The sequence below is a fragment of the Mesoplodon mirus genome (genome assembly GCF_964341445.2).
Source record: "Mesoplodon mirus genome assembly, chromosome: 1".
In the NCBI taxonomy this organism is placed as follows: domain Eukaryota; kingdom Metazoa; phylum Chordata; class Mammalia; order Artiodactyla; family Ziphiidae; genus Mesoplodon; species Mesoplodon mirus.
In genome coordinates this window covers 5,324,723-5,342,669 of record NC_138976.1, presented here as the reverse complement: position 1 = coordinate 5,342,669, position 17,947 = coordinate 5,324,723, and the positions used below count along the sequence as shown (strand labels likewise).

Below are 17,947 nucleotides of genomic sequence, written 5' to 3'. Positions count from 1 at the left end.
GGCTTTGCTGCCCTGAGAGGTCACATTATATGCAACTTCTGAGATCAAGGCAGTAGCCATTTGAAAATTTGGGTTTTATACCGATGTGGGGAAATACACTTCTGTTTCATTTTTTAAAAAGTAATGACGGCTATACTTGTCAAGTTGAGTCATCTTTAAAAACAAAAGTGTCTTCTAACCCTCATTCCAAAGGGAGCTTTTATTAACCTTGGAAGAAGAGTGCCTTTTCTCTGTGCTACAGGCACTCATCTTGAAACCTGTGAGAGTCGCCAAAGCGTCCTTCCCCTTCAGGGGTGGAGTTAGGCTCTGCGTGGCTGAGATAAAAACCCATCCAAAGACTTGTTTTTACTGTGAAGAGTTGCACGTTCAGTTCCATTAGAAAAGCCTCTTAAGCTCTTTCAGTTTATGCTTTTGTAACTGGAATCATATTGACCACAATCTCTTTTTCCTGACGTGAATTTGTTTCTTGAGCATCCTTCAACCTAACCCCTTAAGAGAAAGGAGGTGGTTAGAATAGAATTTGAGGGGAGGAAATTATATATATTTTACTGTCAATCGTTATGTTTTCTACTTCCCAAAGGTAGCTTGGAGCAAATTTCAAAGAGTAGGTCAGTGCCAGGAGTTACTGCATCTTTTTTTTTTCTTAATAAATTTATTTATTTTATTTATTTAATTTTGGCTGCGTTGGGTCTTCATTGCTGCGCGCGGGCTTTCTCTAGTTGCGGCGAGCGGGGGCTACTCTTTGTTGCGGTGCGCGGGCTTCTCACTGCGGTGGTTTCTCTTGTTGCGGAGCACGGGCTCTAGGCACGCGGTCTTCAGTAGTTGTGGCTCACGGGCTCAGTAGTTGTGGCTCACGGCTCTAGAGCACAGGCTGCAGGCTCAGTAGTTGTGGCGCATAGGCTTAGTTGCTCCGCAGCATGTGGGATCTTCCCGGACCAGGGCTCGAACCCAAGCCCCCTGAATTGGCAGGCAGATTCTTAACCACTTCACCACCAGGGAAACCCTGGAGTTACTGCATCTTTTAATCTTTACTTCTGTGTACTGATAGTCTTCTTGCCATTTTAAAAATAACCTGAAAAGGTTTGGGTCATTGGGTCAATGGCTTACCTCTATTAGATAAAATTTCTTCACCAAGTTTCAGACAAAGAAAGAGAATTGTTTTCTTTTTTGATGTGATGAAATGTTTAACACATCTTCTGAGGTGGTCTTGGTCCATTTGACGAAGCCAATGATGGGTTAAAAAGAAAACTAACTCCAGATACTTAAAACTTACTTAATATTAAGTATACTTAATACTTAAAACTCTAAGTATTTACCATTACTTACCATATTTGGTATGCTTGGTCCCTTACATTTTAAGCTGTATAGTTTTAAATTTGCTATTTGAACTTTTCTCACAGTGAATAGTGTGTTCTGGCTCAGCTTGTGCTGAGTTTTCTTCTTTGGCCATGATGTCTTCATTCACGGTGTAAAGAAAATGTACAGAAAGAGAGGAGGTGATGAAAAGAGTTAGAAAAGTTTTTGAGGGCAGTTTCCTAGTGGTCTAGTGGTTAGGATTCGGCACTTTCACTGCCAACGGCCCGGCTTCAGTCCCTGGTTGGGGAACTGAGATCCCGCAAGCCGTGAGGTGCGGCCAAAATTAAAAAAAAAGAAAAGAAAAGCTTTTGAACCAAATTTCCCAGCCCAGAACTAAGCATTCTGTCAGAACAGCAGAGACAATGGCTCCTGTTCCGTGCTGTCCGTCACCTCCCTGTGGCGTGCACTGTCCTGATGCGCTGTTCGGTCTCGGTCTGGGTCATAGAGGTCCTCCAGCCTGTCTCGTCTTCCTCACTAGGTGGGCCATCTGCTCTGGCCACTCTCCCCACAGAAACATTCCCAGTGCGTTTCTCCTACTCCTTTGCTTTCCTTGAAATAGGTCCCCACCCCAGCCTCCACCATGGAAAGCCCAGCCGTTCCTCCAAGGTCTTCTCGCCTGCTTTTCCCGTCTTACCTCACCTACAACTTGCCTCTCCCCGCTTAGAGAGCTTGCGAGGGCTCTGCTGCTTCAGAGATAATGTGCTTTCACTTTGTTGATGTTTATCTTCTAGATTGTAAGTCCCTCGAGAGCAGTTTGTGTGAATGAATTATAAAATGTACTATATTAAAAGGGCAATGTTGTGCCTTGGGTTTGTTCATTTTTAACTTCTTTTCTTCCCCTCCCTAGGACTGGCTTTAATTTTGGGATAGTCACACCAACACCGTCTTCTAATTTCACTGCCACACAAGGTACAGTCTCTGCATGGCATAGCATTACTTTTGTGTTTTCCCCCTAAACAAGTGCAGGTTTTGGGGGGCAGGTGTGTTGACATTTTGCTTGCTGCTGCGTTTTGCCTAAAGTATCTGCAATTAACCTGGGGTTGATATTATGCATTAAAAATAGGCTAGATTTACAGAACTGTGGGGAAGGACTTCTACTCTTCATAATTAAGTACAAGGAAAGGATTTGCTTCTAGAAAAGCAAGGCTGTGCTTTAAATGTGAATGTTTACATGTGAATTAAAATTTTTTTCCATCTTTTTCCTATGTCATTTAAAATTGTATCAATTTATAGGATGAGATAGACTTAGTACTATAGAAATCAAAGACTGAAGTCATCTTTTTTCCTTGATAACCTATCAGAAAACACACGGGTCTCATGCATGTTGTTACAGATCTACCAACCAGCATGTTTTTAATGTTTAAAAGAATTTGAAGACCTATAAGGAAACCAGATGTACTTTTTAAGTGCCTTCCAGTTCTCAGTTTAAGTAATTAAGTTTACTTTTATTTTAAAAAGAAAGCTTTTATTATAAAAGTGATTGTTATATTTTATTATAAAAGTGATGTGTTCTAGAATCACACATTGTACCCTTAACCATTGCCATTTGGTTATATTTCCTTCTGGGGTTTTTGCTTCCACTCATTTCATTTAACACAATCTCTTGTGAGTTTTCCAGTATTATTGAAAATCTTGTGTAAATGTCATTTTTGATGGCTACATAATTTCTGTCTTGTGGATATGCCGTAGTTTATTTAACTATTCACCTTTTGGACATTTAGGCTCTTTCCAGGTTTTCCCTATGATAAATAAGACAGTGACCATCTTTCATCTCTCCATTCAACACATATTTTTATGAGTGCTTTCTATGTGTCAACCCAAGTGGTAGAAGTTTTTTTTAGTGAAAAAAGGGATCTCCTAGAACCTCCTAGAGGGAGATTAGGGAGCTGAAAGCACAGCAGACTTCCTAAACCTGAGCTGTGTGTGGCACTTAAAGGGTTGTTGATCTCATTCCTTTCTCTCTGGAATAGTGATTCTTAAACTGTTCTGCCCACTTAGATGTGGCTGAATACCCTTGAGGCCCACCCTCTCCCCAGCCTCACTTTCTAGAAGAAAAACAACTCAATGATCTAAAAAGACTGGAGAGGAACAGAATAATTGTCAAAAATCCTAAATGAAATAAATTAGTAATAAAACACAATAGTAATTCCATAAACATTTTCATTAATACAAGAATAGACAACAATCCAAAATCATAAACAACTCAGTACAACACCAGTGATACAAAGAGGGGTTTCTGGAAATTGCCTGTGTGTATAGTAGGGGCTTTGCAGTGTTCTCAGGAGTTTGTGATAGACGGACTTTTTTTTTTTTTTTTTTTTTTTTGCGGTCCGCGGGCCTCTCACTGTTGTGGCCTCTCCCATTGCGGAGCACAGGCTCCGGACGCGCAGACTCAGCGGCCATGGCTCACGGGCCTAGCTGCTCCGTGGCATGTGGGATCTTCCCAGACCGGGGCACGAACCCGTGTCCCCTGCATCGGCAGGCGGACCCCCAACCACTGCGCCACCAGGGAAGCCCCTAGACAGACTTTTTAAAACAGCATATGGAGTTAGAAACATCAACCAGCACTTTCGATAGACCAATTTCAGTTTGTAAGTATCAAATTAGTCTTTATTGATGAGTTTTTTTACCAGGCCTTGTGAGTGCTTTACCTGTATTTCATTTAATCTTTGTAACAACTCTGTGAGGTTATTACCTCTCTCTTCCAAATGGAGAAATTGAAGCCCAGAGAAGTCAATTAACTTTTCCAGAGTTGCACAGCCAGCAAGTGGCAGAGCCCCCAGCCTCAGAGCCCACCCATGTCCTTGACCATGTGGCCACACTGCCACCGTGAAAGCACTTAGTGAGGAGAGCACTAGGAAGTAGCCCTTAATTATAGGTAGAAATGATTGCCTGTGGATTGACACTTTATCTGTCCATAAAACCAAAGGAGGAATTCCCTGGTGGTCCAGTGGTTAGGACTCCGTGCTCTCACTGTCAAGGGCCTGGATTCAATCCCTGTTTGGGGAACTAAGATCCCACAAGCCGCACGATGCGGCCAAAAAAAAAAAAAAAAACCCAAAGGATCAATTCCTGGTCTCTCAGGAGGTCCATAGGCTAGTACTGTTGCCATGAACGTTATTGTGGCGCGCACACGGGGGAAATGTGGGAAGATGCCTTTTCTTTCTCTTTTGGACCACTAGGTTAATTTCCTGTACTCTAGATAGAGGTGTATTTGTTGTGATTTAATGGTCCTAACGAGAACGTTCGTTCATCCCACCTCAGTGGGATGACTCAGAGCTAACGTTCCTGCGGAGAAGCGTTTGTTCTGTCTGCTGCTGTCAGAACAAGCTGTCCCTGACAGTATCAAGGGAGGAGGGAGGCTTTGGCTTAGAAAAGTCAGTGAGACTGTGATAGGTCATATTTTGTGAAATCCAGTCCATTTCCTAATTTCTTTTTCTTGCTAGGGGCACCACCCCCCGGCAAAGAGTCCAACCAGCTGGACACGTTCTCCTTTGGCGGGACAGGCAAACCTTTCTACGAGGCCGTTCCTGAAAGCTCACCTGCCTCGGGAATGACGACGTCAAGTAGCACGGGAGCCGCTGGTCCGTCTCCTGGGGAGCCTGCTCCGTCCGGCGGCAGGCCCGTGGCACCTTCTGGAATCGCTCTTTCCACCCCCTCTGGCAAGCTGGAAGCTCCGCCGTCCAAGTTGGGAGAGCTTCTGTTTCCATGTTCTCTGGCTGGAGAGACTCTAGGAAGTTTTTCAGGACTGCGGGTTGGCCAAGCAGATGACTCTACAAAGGCAGCCAGTAAGGCTTCATCCCCAGGCGGGACTGGTGCTAGTGCACAGCCCACCAAGACTTCGGCCGTCCCCTCCGGGTTTAGTTTCACCGGCCCCGTGGTGCTGGGGAAGGCCGCGGAGCCTCCCGTGACCTCCTCTGCAGCTGCCACTGCAGTGACCCTGGCGGCGGCGGCCGGCCCCAGCCCCGGCAGTTCCTCGACTGGCGTCTTTGGCAGCCTGCCGCTCACCAGTGCGGGACCCTCCAGCGTAATCAGTGTTGGGGGGCTATCGCTAAGCGGTAGTAAGACCAGTTTTCCGTTTGGAGGCCAGCAGACAAGTAGTACAGCGCCGTCCTCTGCCGCTGCCACACCCCTTCCTACGTCCCTCCCCGCCTTGTCGTTTGGCAGCCTCCTGAGTTCACCGTCTGCTCCCACCCTGCCCATGTCCTCCGGTAAAAGCACGGAGGCAGCCACGTCATCGGCTCTGCCTGAGAAGCCAGGTGGTAGTGAGGCCTTGGTGTCAACAGCCTCCCTCCTAGGGCAGCAGCTTCCCCAGGCTCCTTCTCAAACGTCTGACTCTGTGAAGAAGGAGCCCGCTCTCTCCCAGCCTGCGGCCAGCAGCCCTGGTACGGCGGCGCCCAGTGCCACCATCCTAGCGCCGTCCACGGAGGCCACTCCGGCAGCCACCGGGACCCCGGACGCCAAGACCGAACCGCCGTCCCCTGCCCCCACCCCGGCCACACCTGGGCAGATCGCCGTCACAGCACCTGCTGTCCCAGGTGCCAGCCCCGTGGCCCCGGAAACATCCAGGCCTCCCGCCACCTCCAGCGCTGTTTCCAGTGATGCTCCAGGCCCAGCCACAGAGCCCGCAGTGTTTGGGGCGGTCACTTCGGGCTCGCCTGTCTTTACTCAGCCACCAGCCGCCAGCTCTAGCTCGGCTTTCAGCCAGCTCACCGGCCACACAGCCACCACCCCCTCGGCGACCCCCATGTTCGGGCAGGTGGCCGCCAGCACCGCCCCGAGCCTGTTCGGGCAGCAGGCGGGCAGCATCGCCAGCACGGCAGCTGCCGCGCCGCAAGTCAGCGGCTCGGGGTTCGGCAGCCCAGCGTTTGGCACCTCCGCCCCGACAGTCTTTGGACAGACGAGCTTCGGGCAGGCCCCGGCCTTCGGGCAGCCGACCAGCAGCCCCGCGAGCAGCTTTTCCTTCACTCAGCCCGGCTTCAGCTCCGTGCCAGCTTTTGGTCAGTCCGCATCCTCCACGCCCGTGTCCACCAGTGGGAACGTCTTCGGTGCATCTTCAAACACCAGTAGCTCCAGCTCCTTCTCATTTGGACAGTCTTCTGCCAACACTGGAGGGGGACTCTTTGGCCAGAGCAGCCCTCCTGCTTTTGGCCAGAGTCCTGGCTTTGGGCAGGGAGGCTCTGTGTTCGGTGGCACCTCAGCCACCACCACGACAGCGCCATCCTCTGGGTTTAGCTTTTGTCAAGCTTCAGGTAAGAATTTATAGAAGATTTTTACTTTGTTGTCCTCTGTATATTGGAAACATCTGCAGCAAATCTGCATGAGTTTGGTGATTAAAAGAAAGGAAAGGAAAACAGAAGAGGCTCTGGAAAGTCCGGAAGGGAGCCTGGCCACTGGCAGTCTCGGGCATTTCTTTGGTCTAATCACTGCAGCTCCAGTTTTGCTTCTCAGCAAGTTCTCCACTCTCCTAGCCACCGGAGTGCCAGTTTCATGGGGGGAGAACAACAGGTGTAAAGTCGTGGCAAGTAATGAGTGACTCATAAGTATGAAATTTTACATTTGCAAAAAGGTGCTTTAGAGGTCATTATGTCCAAACCTGTCCAGCCTCGAGGTGACCGATCTAATGTCATTTAGTGCCAGTAGTGGAGCCAGGACTAGACTCCAGAGCTCCTCAGCCTAGTCCTCTGTGCTGCTGGTATTTCGTATTTACTCTGACACCACCTTGCTTTCTAGAAGGGCAAATAGTGACATTTGAGAAGTTGGATATTTTTTCTATTTTCAGTGTCTTTTTTTTTTTTTTTTTTTTTTTTGCGGTACGCGGGCCTCTCACTGCTGTGGCCTCTCCCGTTGCAGAGCACAGGCTCCGGACGCGCAGACTCAGCGGCCATGGCTCACAAGCCCAGCCGCTCCGCGGCATGTGGGATCCTCCCGGACCGGGGCACGAACCTGTGTCCCCTGCGTCGGCAGGCGGACTCTCAACCACTGCACCACTGGGGAAGCCCCAGTGTACTTCTTCTAAAAAACCAAATCTTTAAATTTTACTATTTTTGAAAGTAAAATGTAATCCTCACTATTGCATGTCCAATCTTAGCAGCTGCTTTTGCTCCTAAAACCAGTAGACAGGATAACTCGAATATCTTTTCTAATTTTCCTTTCTCCATGGTTATCTTATGAAAGGCATTTCTTCAGCCATCAGTCTCAGGGGATGGGGGGCGGAATCAAAGATCAGTGATTTCTTGGTGGACAGGATTACAAGTAACTGGGTGTTCATTCCTTTGGTGAAAATTTATTTGAAACTGGTTCATAATTTATTAGAAAGGAAGTCATTTCCTTCCTGCCTTCAACAAATGTTTGTGAAGCTCCCACTATGTTCCACTTCAAGAACACAGCGGTGCAAGACGGTTTTGGGATCCATCTGATGCCCTGTGCAGAGGCTGGTCGCCTGTTTGAGTGATGGGAGATGTGATAAGTTGGTGTAGAGAACGGGCAGGGACGAGGCCTGTGGGTCACAGAGAGTAGGGTCGTTAATGCTGTCACTAGGGCATCTGTTTGTTCTGCAGCCAAAACGTGAGAATCCTCGTTCACACGGATAATCACAACTATTTCAGTACAACGAGGACCTCTGAAAAACCCTTCTTTCCTGCAGGAGCTAGGTGGAAAGATAACCCGAGCAGCCCCCTCCAGCGCTGGTTGAGGAACTGAGACTTGCCTGAGCTCCCCTGCCTAGACCAGTAGCAGAAATGAGCCTGGAACTCTTGTCCTCCAACTCCTCATCTGGGGCTCTTTTATTTTAAAATATAGTTCCGCCTGATTTTCCAAGGCCCTGTTAACTCAGCACCTCAACCACGTTATGCCACCTAGAAGAAAGATAAACTACCCTGAAAGAATCTGGTATTTGAGATTAGAGGTAACCAGGGAGTAGGAATATTCATGATTTTAAGTCAGTCACTGGAAGCACTTCTTGGCAGCTGTAAGTCTAGGGGAACTACTCTGAGAGTCCTCACCCACCTGGGGTTTGGGAGGAGACAAGGATTCAGTCCTTGGGACTTCGGGACTTTTTTTACTATTATAAAATTCTAGCAATGAAAAAAAAAGGTTTTTTTAAGTTATTTACTCATAATTTTCTCCATTTCCTAGGTAGGAAAACAGATTTTCTTCGTGAGTTGATTTATTGTGAGGAACTTTAGCACACCTGAATGCCATTTAAAAAAGAAAAAACAAAACTTTGACATTATAGAAGGTTCATCCAAATTAAACTTTGGTTTTCTTTTTATTTTACAGGTTTTGGGTCTAGTAACACTGGTTCTTTGTTTGGTCAAGCAGCCAGTACTGGTGGAACAGTCTTTGGCCAGGTAAATATGGATGTTTGCCTCTATTCGTGTCAACATGAATCAAACCCATTTGCGTCGTTCCTATAGGATGCAATCAGTCATGTTCCCGTAGGATGTAACCAGTCCTGTAGGATGTAATCAGTCACGTTCCTATAGGATGTCACCAGCCCCAGCAAACAGCCCTGTTGTTCTCAAGCTCTGCCTTCTGTAGCTCCCTTGGGGATGCAGAAGTCTCAGCCTCTGATTTGAGAGAATCACTACAGTTTTGATCCTTGTGTGAAAGTCCTCTCGGGAAGCACTTTAGAGCACACTGCCTGATTTCCATCAATCTTCTGCCTGTTGTTAGGCCAGGGATTGGCAAACTATGGCCCATGGGTTAAATGTGGTCCTTGGCCTTTTTTTTTTTTTTTAAAGGCCGTTGAGCTAAGCGTTTTTGTTTTTTTTAAGTCGTTGTTTAAACAAGATGAAGAAGAATATGCAATGGAAACTGTATATGGCCCCTGTGGGAAGCAGTATATAGTCCAGGGACCTTTCGGTGACCTGAGCCGTTTCACTTTGTCTAGCTAGTGGTTATCTGTGTGCTGGGTGTGGTTTTAAGTGCTGTACACACACTGAGTCATGGAATCATTAGTACTTGTATAAGGTAATGCTGTTATTCTCCCCATTTGACAGATGAGGACACGGAGGACCCAGAGGGGTTAAATTTACTGTTGTAAAAGCTAGCTGCTTTTAGATCATAGTAACTTCATAATGTGCTCTGATATATTGGAAACGATTGTGACTTTGTAAAGGTGGCGTTGGTACTTGTCCAGTAGTTAAGAAACTGGTAGCCATATTATATGTTTCTTCCAAGTGTTCAGTAGGAGATTTTCTTTATCACCTTTTTCCTTAGAAGATGGGCCCCGCCCTGGTCAGTGATCCTTGACCGAGAAACAGAACTTCTGGTTCTCAAGTTCCCCAGTGAAAACAGCTAAAAATGGCTACATAAAACGTACAAACCATAGTTTCAAAAGCACTTATAAACTAGCAAGGTATTTAACCAAACCAGATTAAAGGGAACATGGGAACCTGTAGAAGTGAGTGGAGCACAGAAGCCAGTTCTGCCCTGAGAGCATCTGCTAATGTGAGAGCACCTGAATTGCCTATGTTAACAAGCCCAAAAGGGCAGAGGGGCAGACATCATTCACCAAGACGTGTACAAAGTGGGAGGGCTAAAAGAGATCCTCCCCACGATAAGCTGTGACTCCAGATTCACCAGTCTCGGCCTGAGAATGCGGCTTGACCCGATCCGAGGATGGCGGTGTCTCCAGATGTCCGGCAGAAGAGCACAGGCCACTCTGAAGAAAAGTAACTGTAGGCCTCAGATAATTTTTAAGGTCATTGATGCCCACACGTAAATTCATCACAACAGGAAACAAGGGACTATGATCAAGAGCCAGAATAAACATGAGACACACGTTTCCAAAGACTTCCTAGACTATAAAACAGCTGTGTTTTACATGCTGTAAAGAAATAAAAGACAAACTTGAAAATACCAGGTACGGGAGGATCCCACGTGTGGCGGAGTAACTAAGCCCGTGTGCCACAACTACTGAGCCCACACGCCTAGAGCTTGTGCTTCACAACAAGAGAAGGCACCGCAGCGAGAAGCCTGCGCACCGCAATGAAGAGTAGCCCCCGCTCACCACAACTAGAGAAAGCCCCCGCGCGGAGCAACAAAGACCCAACGCAGCCAAAAAAAAAAAAAAAAGTAGAACATCATAAACAGTTATATGTCAAAATTCATTGAGCTCTGTACATAGAAAACTTAATAGAACACACAACAGAAAGAAAAAGGACAAGAGACTTCATAAAAAAGGATAGTGTTGGTTACACAGCATTGTGGAATGTACTCAGTGCCACTGAATTATACACTTAAAATCCTTAAAATGTTCCCCCTGACCTGGGTCGAGTGGCACCTAGTTGCTGGTGCCTGTTTCATATCAGCCGGGGACAAAGCAACTCCTTGTTTATCCAAGCTTGGCTTTTGGTTTGTGCCCATGCCTGGTTCATGCCCCAGACACATGGGGGATAAAAAGCTTAAAATGGCAAGTTTCATGTATATTTTACCACAATTTAGAAGAAGAGAGAAATAAGAAAACATTTTTTAAAAAGGGTAGCCAGAGGGGGCTTCCCTGGTGGCGCAGTCGTTGAGAGTCTGCCTGCTAATGCAGGGGACACGGGTTCGAGCCCTGGTCTGGGAGGATCCCACATGCCGCGGAGCAACTAGGCCCGTGAGCCACAGCTACTGAGCCTGCGTGTCTGGAGCCTGTGCTCCTCAAGGGGAGAGGCCGCGATTGTGAGAGGCCCGCGTACCGCGATGAAGAGTGGCCCCCTGCTTGCCACAACTAGAGAAAGTCCTTGCACAGAAACGGAGACCCAACACAGGAAAAATAAATAAATTAATTAATAAACTCCTACCCCCCAACATCTAAAAAAAAAAAAAAGGGGGTAGCCAGAGGACCATAAACATATTCAACTTAATTAGTAACACAAAGTAAAACCACTAAGAGATGCACACCTGTAACAGCAAAAATTTAAAAGCCCAACAATACCAAATGTCAGCAGATATGCAGAGCCACAGAAACTCACGTACACTCTTAGCTGGGGCGTAGGTTGACACACCACCTTGGAAAATAGTCTGGTGTGATCTAGTAAAGCCCTGTGGTTCCACCCCTAGTTTGTTCTTTAGAGAAACTGATGCACCTGTGCGCCAGGGTACAATGTTATAATAACTGAGGGCTAGAAGCAACCCAGACGGTTATGGCCATTCCACTGGGTAGATGAACTTATATTATTCTGTAGTAGAACGTTACTACATTGTGGAAATGAACAAATTAGAGCTACACGCGTGACTTTCACAGGCATAAATTTTTTCTCTCTCTCGCAGGCATAATTTGAGCCAAGAGATTTAAAGCTTACTGTGATAAACTCCATGTTGGTTACGGCCCTGCACCTCATGTTCTTCCTTCACAGAAATTATATTTGCAATTGGAGGGGCTAGAAATTCAAATGAATTTTTTTTCTATCATGGCAGGGGCTTTATCTGTTATATTTGTTGCTATATCCCCAGTGCTTAGGACTGTGGCTAGCACAGGATAAGCATTGTAAAAATGAATGAATTTTTAGGTAGTAGGGGTATTCTCAGAAAAATCTAAGGATACAGGTAGATTCTGGCCAGGATATAGAAGAACTTCATTTTCATCATAATACCAACTTCATTTTCATCATAATACCAAGAAAAATCCAGATGGTGTGAAAATCACACTAATTCTGTGGATATTAGAATTATCTAGTGCTGTGTAACAAATTACCCCAAAACTCAGTAGCATTCTCCAGTGGTTGGCTTGGCTGTTAGTTCCAACCTTAACTGGAACTCTTGGCTACAACATCTACATGTGGCTTCTCTGTATGGCCTGGCCTTCCTTACAACATGGTGGCTGGATTCCATGGAAAAATGTTCCAAGAAAGAGAGGGAGCCAGGCAGAAGCTGTCCTCAGAAGTCACAGAGCATCATGTATACTGCATCTTCTTGTTCAAGGCAATCACAAAGCCCCACCCAGGTTCAAGGGGAGGGGAATAGACTTCACCTCTTGCTCTAGAAGAGCATTTAGGTCTAGAAATACTACTGTGACCATCTTTGGAAAATATAATCTGTCACAATGAGACCATCAAAACATGGCAGAAAGCCTTGTTGAATTGATTTCCAGACAGGGGAGTTAATCGTAGGTGAGCTTGATGGTACAGCAGCTTTTGGGGGCAAATGTCAGGTCTGGGTTTAGGAAGTGGAAGAGAGGCCTTGCCGAAGGAAATTTACTGGCTGGAGAAGCCAGAGGAAGCTATTGGCAACAATGAGGGCAAACAAATGACCGATAAACACACGAAAAGATAATCAGTAGTATTATAAACAGTAGGAAAATGAAAATCAAAACCATACTGAGATACCACTCCACAACCACTAGGAGGGCTATAATTTAAAAAATAATAATAATAACAAGTATTGACAAAGATTGGAGAGATTGGAACCCTTGTATATTGCTGGTTGGAATGGAAAATGGTACAGCCATTGTGGAAAACAGGTTCCTTGAAAAGCTAAACATAGAACTGTCATATGACCCAGGAGTAGAACTCAGACACTTGCTCACCACTGCTCATTGCAGCATTATTCACAGTGGCCAAAAGATGGAAACAACCCAGTGTTCATCAACAGAGGATTGGATAAACAAAAGGTGGTCTGTTCATACATAGGAATATTATTCAGCCTTCAAAAGGAATAGGGTTGTGATTCATATTACACATGGATAAATCGTGAATACATTATGTTAAGTAAAATAAGCCAGATATAAAAGGACAAATATTGTATGATTCCACTTGTATGGAATATTTAGAATAGGTAAATCCATAGAGCCGGGAAGTAGATTAGAGCCTACCAGGCACTGGGGGGAGGAGGGACCAGGGAGTTCTTGTTTAATGGTTACAGAATTTCGGTTTTGGTGATGAAAAATTTTGGAGATAGTGGTAATTGTTGCACAATGTTGTGAATATAATTAATGCCCCTCAATTGTATACTAAAAGATGATTAAAAGGGCAAGTTTTATGTCATACATATTTTACCACATTTTTTAAAACTTAAAGATGTAATATACCAAAACCATTGAATTTTATACTTTATAGATTTATTTATTATTTATTTATTTATTTTTGTCTGCGTTGGGTCTTCGCTGCCACACGCAGGCTTTCTGTAGCTGCGGTGAGCAGGGGCCACTCTTCGTTGTGGTGTGTGGGCCTCTCATTGCGGTGGCTTCTCTTGTTGAGGAGCACGGGCTCTAGGCGCGCGGGTTTCAGTAGTTGTGGCACACGGACTCTAGAGCGCAGGCTCAGTAGTTGTGGCGCACGGGCTTAGTTGCTCCACGACATGTGGGATCTTCCTGGACCAGGGCTCGAAGCGGTGTCCCCTGCATTGGCAGGTGGATTCTTAACCACCGTGCCACCAGGGAAGTCCTGAATTTTATACTTTAAATCAGTGAGTTGTGTGGTATATGAATTATATCCCAGTAAAGCTGCTTTTAAAAAAACAACAACAACAAATTGGAGTCTGAAAGACTTGCAAGTTCAGTATAAAAATCCTCTATTCACCTCTCCCCCAATTTTGCTGAGAGCAAGAAAGTAAAGCAGAAAGAACTTGCAGTCTTGCAACCTCCTGTTCCTTGAAACTGTTGAATCCAAAGATAGCACTGCAGCCTAACTGCCTCCTGGCTCCAGGCTCCAACACTTATACGACAAATAACCTAAGCCCTAAGCAAAGACAGTGTTTGGCTAACCAGAGGTGAGTTCGGTCTAAATCAGTGAACCAGTTCCCGATCAACTGGACACTTAGTGAGATCTGAATAATTGCCTCCTCACTTTAGGACACAGACGAGAGTGGTCTCTCACTCTCTGGGGAACACGCTAGTATTCCTCAGTCACCACACCACCGTTCCTCTGTATAAAGTCCAGTATACCTAACAAACAAAAAAAGGTATGTAACATATGAAGAAGCAAAATGAAAAGGGGGACCTATGGTCATACTTTAGAAATCAGCAAAAAATAACCTACAGATGATCCAGTATTAGAACTAACAGGCAGAGACTTTATAATAACTGTTGTGCTCAAGGATTTACAGGAAAATAAAAGAATGGTTGAATAAGGAATCTCAGAAGAGAAATGGGAATTACAAAAACAAATAGAAAGTCAGTCTGTATCTGAAGTTTAATATCCAAAATAAAAAATGATTAGACAGGTTGAACAGCAGAGTGAATACTACAGAAGAACAGTGAACTTGAAAATATGTCAATAGAAATTACCTAAAATGAAGCTCCGAGAGACTGAAAAATAATTGGACAGAGCATCAGTGACCTGTGCAGCAGTATCAGGCAATTCAACATAAAGCAATCAGAGTCCCAAAATGAGAGGAGACAGAATTGGTGAGAAAAATAATTTTTTTTGAAGAGACAGTGGCCAGGCTTTTTCAAATTTGTTGAAGAACAGGAATCCACAATTCCAAGACACTCTGTGAACCTCAGAAAACCAGCCCTGGACACAACCTAGTTAAGCTTCTGAAAACCAAATACAAAAAGAAAACTTCTAAAGCAGCTGAAGAAAAAAAGATCGATGACATAAAAAGAAACAATGTATTGTGCGGTTAATAACAAGGTATTAAATATATGACAACCGTAGCAAAAAGGCAAAAAGAACATCTTTGCTACCTTGGAGTAAATCAGGGCTTCTCAACTGGTATTGATTTTGCCCCCCGGGGGAATTTCACAATCACAATGTCTGGAGACACGTTTGATCCTCATGAGTGGGAGACGCTACTGGCATCTCGTGGATAGAGGCTAAACATCCTACAGCCCTCCAAAACAAAGAATATGTGGCCCAAAGTGTCAATAATGCCACTGTGAAGAAACCATTGGAAGACAAAGATTTCTTAGAACACAAAAAAGCACTAACCATAAAAGAAGAAATTGAAAAACTGGATTTCATTAAAATTACAAACTTATGCTCATCAAAAGACTTTGTTATGAAAATGAAAAGGCAAGGTATAGACTGGGAGAAAATATTTACAATACATAAATTAAAGGGCTTCTGTCCAGAATATATAAAGAACTCCTATGACTCAAAAATAAAACGACACCTCAATTTTAAAATAAGCAAAATACTTGGACAGATACTTTACAAAAGGGACTATGCAAATGGCCAATAAGCACATGAAACTTGCTCAGCATTGTTAGTCATCAGAGAAATACAGATTAAAACCATGAGATACTATGTCATACCTGTAGAATTACTGAAACTTAAGAACCAACAAGACCAAATGTGGAAAAGATCTAGAGTGACTAGATCTCTTAATGCGTTGCTGGTTGGTGGGAAGGTAAAATGGTGCGGTCACTTTGGAAGACCATTTGGCAAGTTCTCAGTAAGTTAATATACACTAATTTTGTGGTTTAGCAATTCTAGTCCTAGGTATTCACCCAAAAGAAATGAAAATATATACTCACAGACAGACTTCTATCAGAATGTTCATAGCAGCTTTGTTGATGATAGTCCACACCTGGAAACAGTCCAGATGTTCATGGGCAGGGGAACAGTAGACCCTGGCGTCCTCACACAGTGGAATACTATTCAACAATAAGAAGGGAAGGACGGCTGATGGCATGCAACTATAGGGATGGCTCTCAAGAGCATATGTTGTGTCTAGCCAGGTCATTTAGGCAAGAAATGAAATGCATCCAGATTGGCAAGGAGGAAGTAAAACTATGCATCTGCAGGTAACATCATGTATATAGAAATCCCAAAGGAATCCACTACAGAACTAGAACTAATGAATGGGGCCAGCAGGTTTGCAGGGTGCAAGATCAATATATAAAAATTAATTGTATTTCTGTACGTTTTCAACAAACCGTCTGAAAATGAAATTGAAATAAAGAAAACAATTCATTTTCAATATCATGAAAAGAAGTAAAATACTTAGAAATAAATTTAACAGAAGTGCAAAACGTGTGCTCTGAATACAATGAAACATTGTTTAAAGAAATTAAAGGTGATCTAAATAAATGGAAGGACATGCTGTGTTTATGGATCAGAAGATTTAATGTTGTTCAAATGGCAGTAGAGAACCAGGACTGTGAAAATTAATTTAACATTCATGCCGGGATTCAGTAATGAGTAAGACAGACAAAAGTGGCTGTGTCCATAGAGCTTACATTTTGGGGGGGTGGGGAGGGGTGTCAGTCTTTATTAAAACAGTTTCATGTCAGATAGTTCATTGCAGTACTGTGAAGACAGTAAAGCGGGATGATGTGGCAGTCAGGGAAGCTGATTTAGGTTCCATAGTCAGGAAATGCCTTTCTGAAGAAGTCTCGTAAATGTCTGTTTTTACGTTTGTTTCTTTGAATCAGGATCAAGTCAGGTTCACTCCCTGAGATTGGCTGATAGTTCTCTTCAGCCTCTGTATCTATAAATTGCCCTCCCAGGACCGCCCCTCTTTTATTTTCCCTCACAGCACAGTTGATGAACAGAGCAGATTGTCGGTCCTTTGGAGATCCCCGCAGTGTGGCGCCCGATTAACTTGTTTCTCTGTCCCCTCTGTTACTTCCTGTGACATGGTGTTTGGGTCTGGAGGCTGGATGAGATTCACAGGGTTTTTTGGCAATTTTATTAGGCTGGATCTTGAACACTAGCTCTCTATTCAATGATATAAAGGAATTAATTTTTTAGACACGATAATGTTATTATGGTTATGGTTTATGTTTTAGAGCTTTATACTGGAAGATCCATGGATGAAATGGTGAGATGTCTGGGATTTACTTCATACTAATAAAGGCTGAGGGGAAGAAAATGGGGCTCTAGGTAACACTCAACTGGCTGTGAGTTAACGGGTGAAACTGGGTGATGGGTACATGGGTTCTTTATGCTCCTCCATCTATACTTTTGAGATTTTCCATAATTTAAAGTTTTTAAAACTATTGTTATTTATTGTAGTTAAAATGAATGGGATACTCTAACCCGCTTCTGAGGATGCAATAACTGTCGATTCACATTCACTTCAGTGAAGTGCTACCCGTTTCTATTCATTTCTGCAGATATCCATTACTTTTCAAATCATGTTTTTAAAAATAAGTTGAGCCATCTGAAATTGCTGGGTTTGGTGGGGTTTTTGTTTTGGTTTTTTCCTTGTAGGGCAAAAATGTCCGTATATTGGCAGTTTCCTATGTTTCAGCCTGATGCGTGGAAGTCAGCCAAGAAACCTGATATTTTCTGTTTTCCGCATGCATGCATAGTTGTCACGTCTTCGTTCCTTTGAAAGTCAGTTTACTAGTTATCAAAGCCTGTGCTCTTATGGTTGGATTTCATTCCAAGTTTTAAAAAGCTGTTACTCATCATTAAATGGTTGTAGTAAACAGTTACTGTTGTTTTTAAAGAAGTTTAAAGGGGGAAAAAAAAAAAGGAGAGAGACAAGCAAGTACATTAAGTATGTTGCCCTCAGGTAAAACTTAGCTTGTCGTGTCCAAGGCACGAAAGACTGGTGTGACTGTACCAAGTGCGGGGGGGTGGTGATAGAAGACGATGCCAAGAGATGGATGGGGCCGAGTCATGTGTGTCTTTCAGAATTTGTAAGCAGGAGTGAAATGTTTTGACTGCCATTTTCAAGGATTAATCTAGCTGCTGTGTGAACACAGATT

At 44.2% G+C, this 17,947-nt stretch overlaps 1 protein-coding gene across 2 annotated transcripts in view; it reads left to right on the top strand.

Annotated features, from left to right (window-relative positions):
* The window catches only part of NUP214 (nucleoporin 214), a 95,996-nt gene that overhangs the window by 60,398 nt on the left and 17,651 nt on the right, over nt 1-17,947 (top strand). For both annotated transcript variants that reach the window (XM_082617275.1, XM_082617274.1), the window contains exons 28-30: nt 2,204-2,265; nt 4,803-6,608; nt 8,638-8,708. In XM_082617275.1, coding sequence (XP_082473401.1) covers nt 2,204-2,265; nt 4,803-6,608; nt 8,638-8,708 — 1,939 coding nt within the window. The remainder of the gene's footprint in view (nt 1-2,203; nt 2,266-4,802; nt 6,609-8,637; nt 8,709-17,947) is intronic.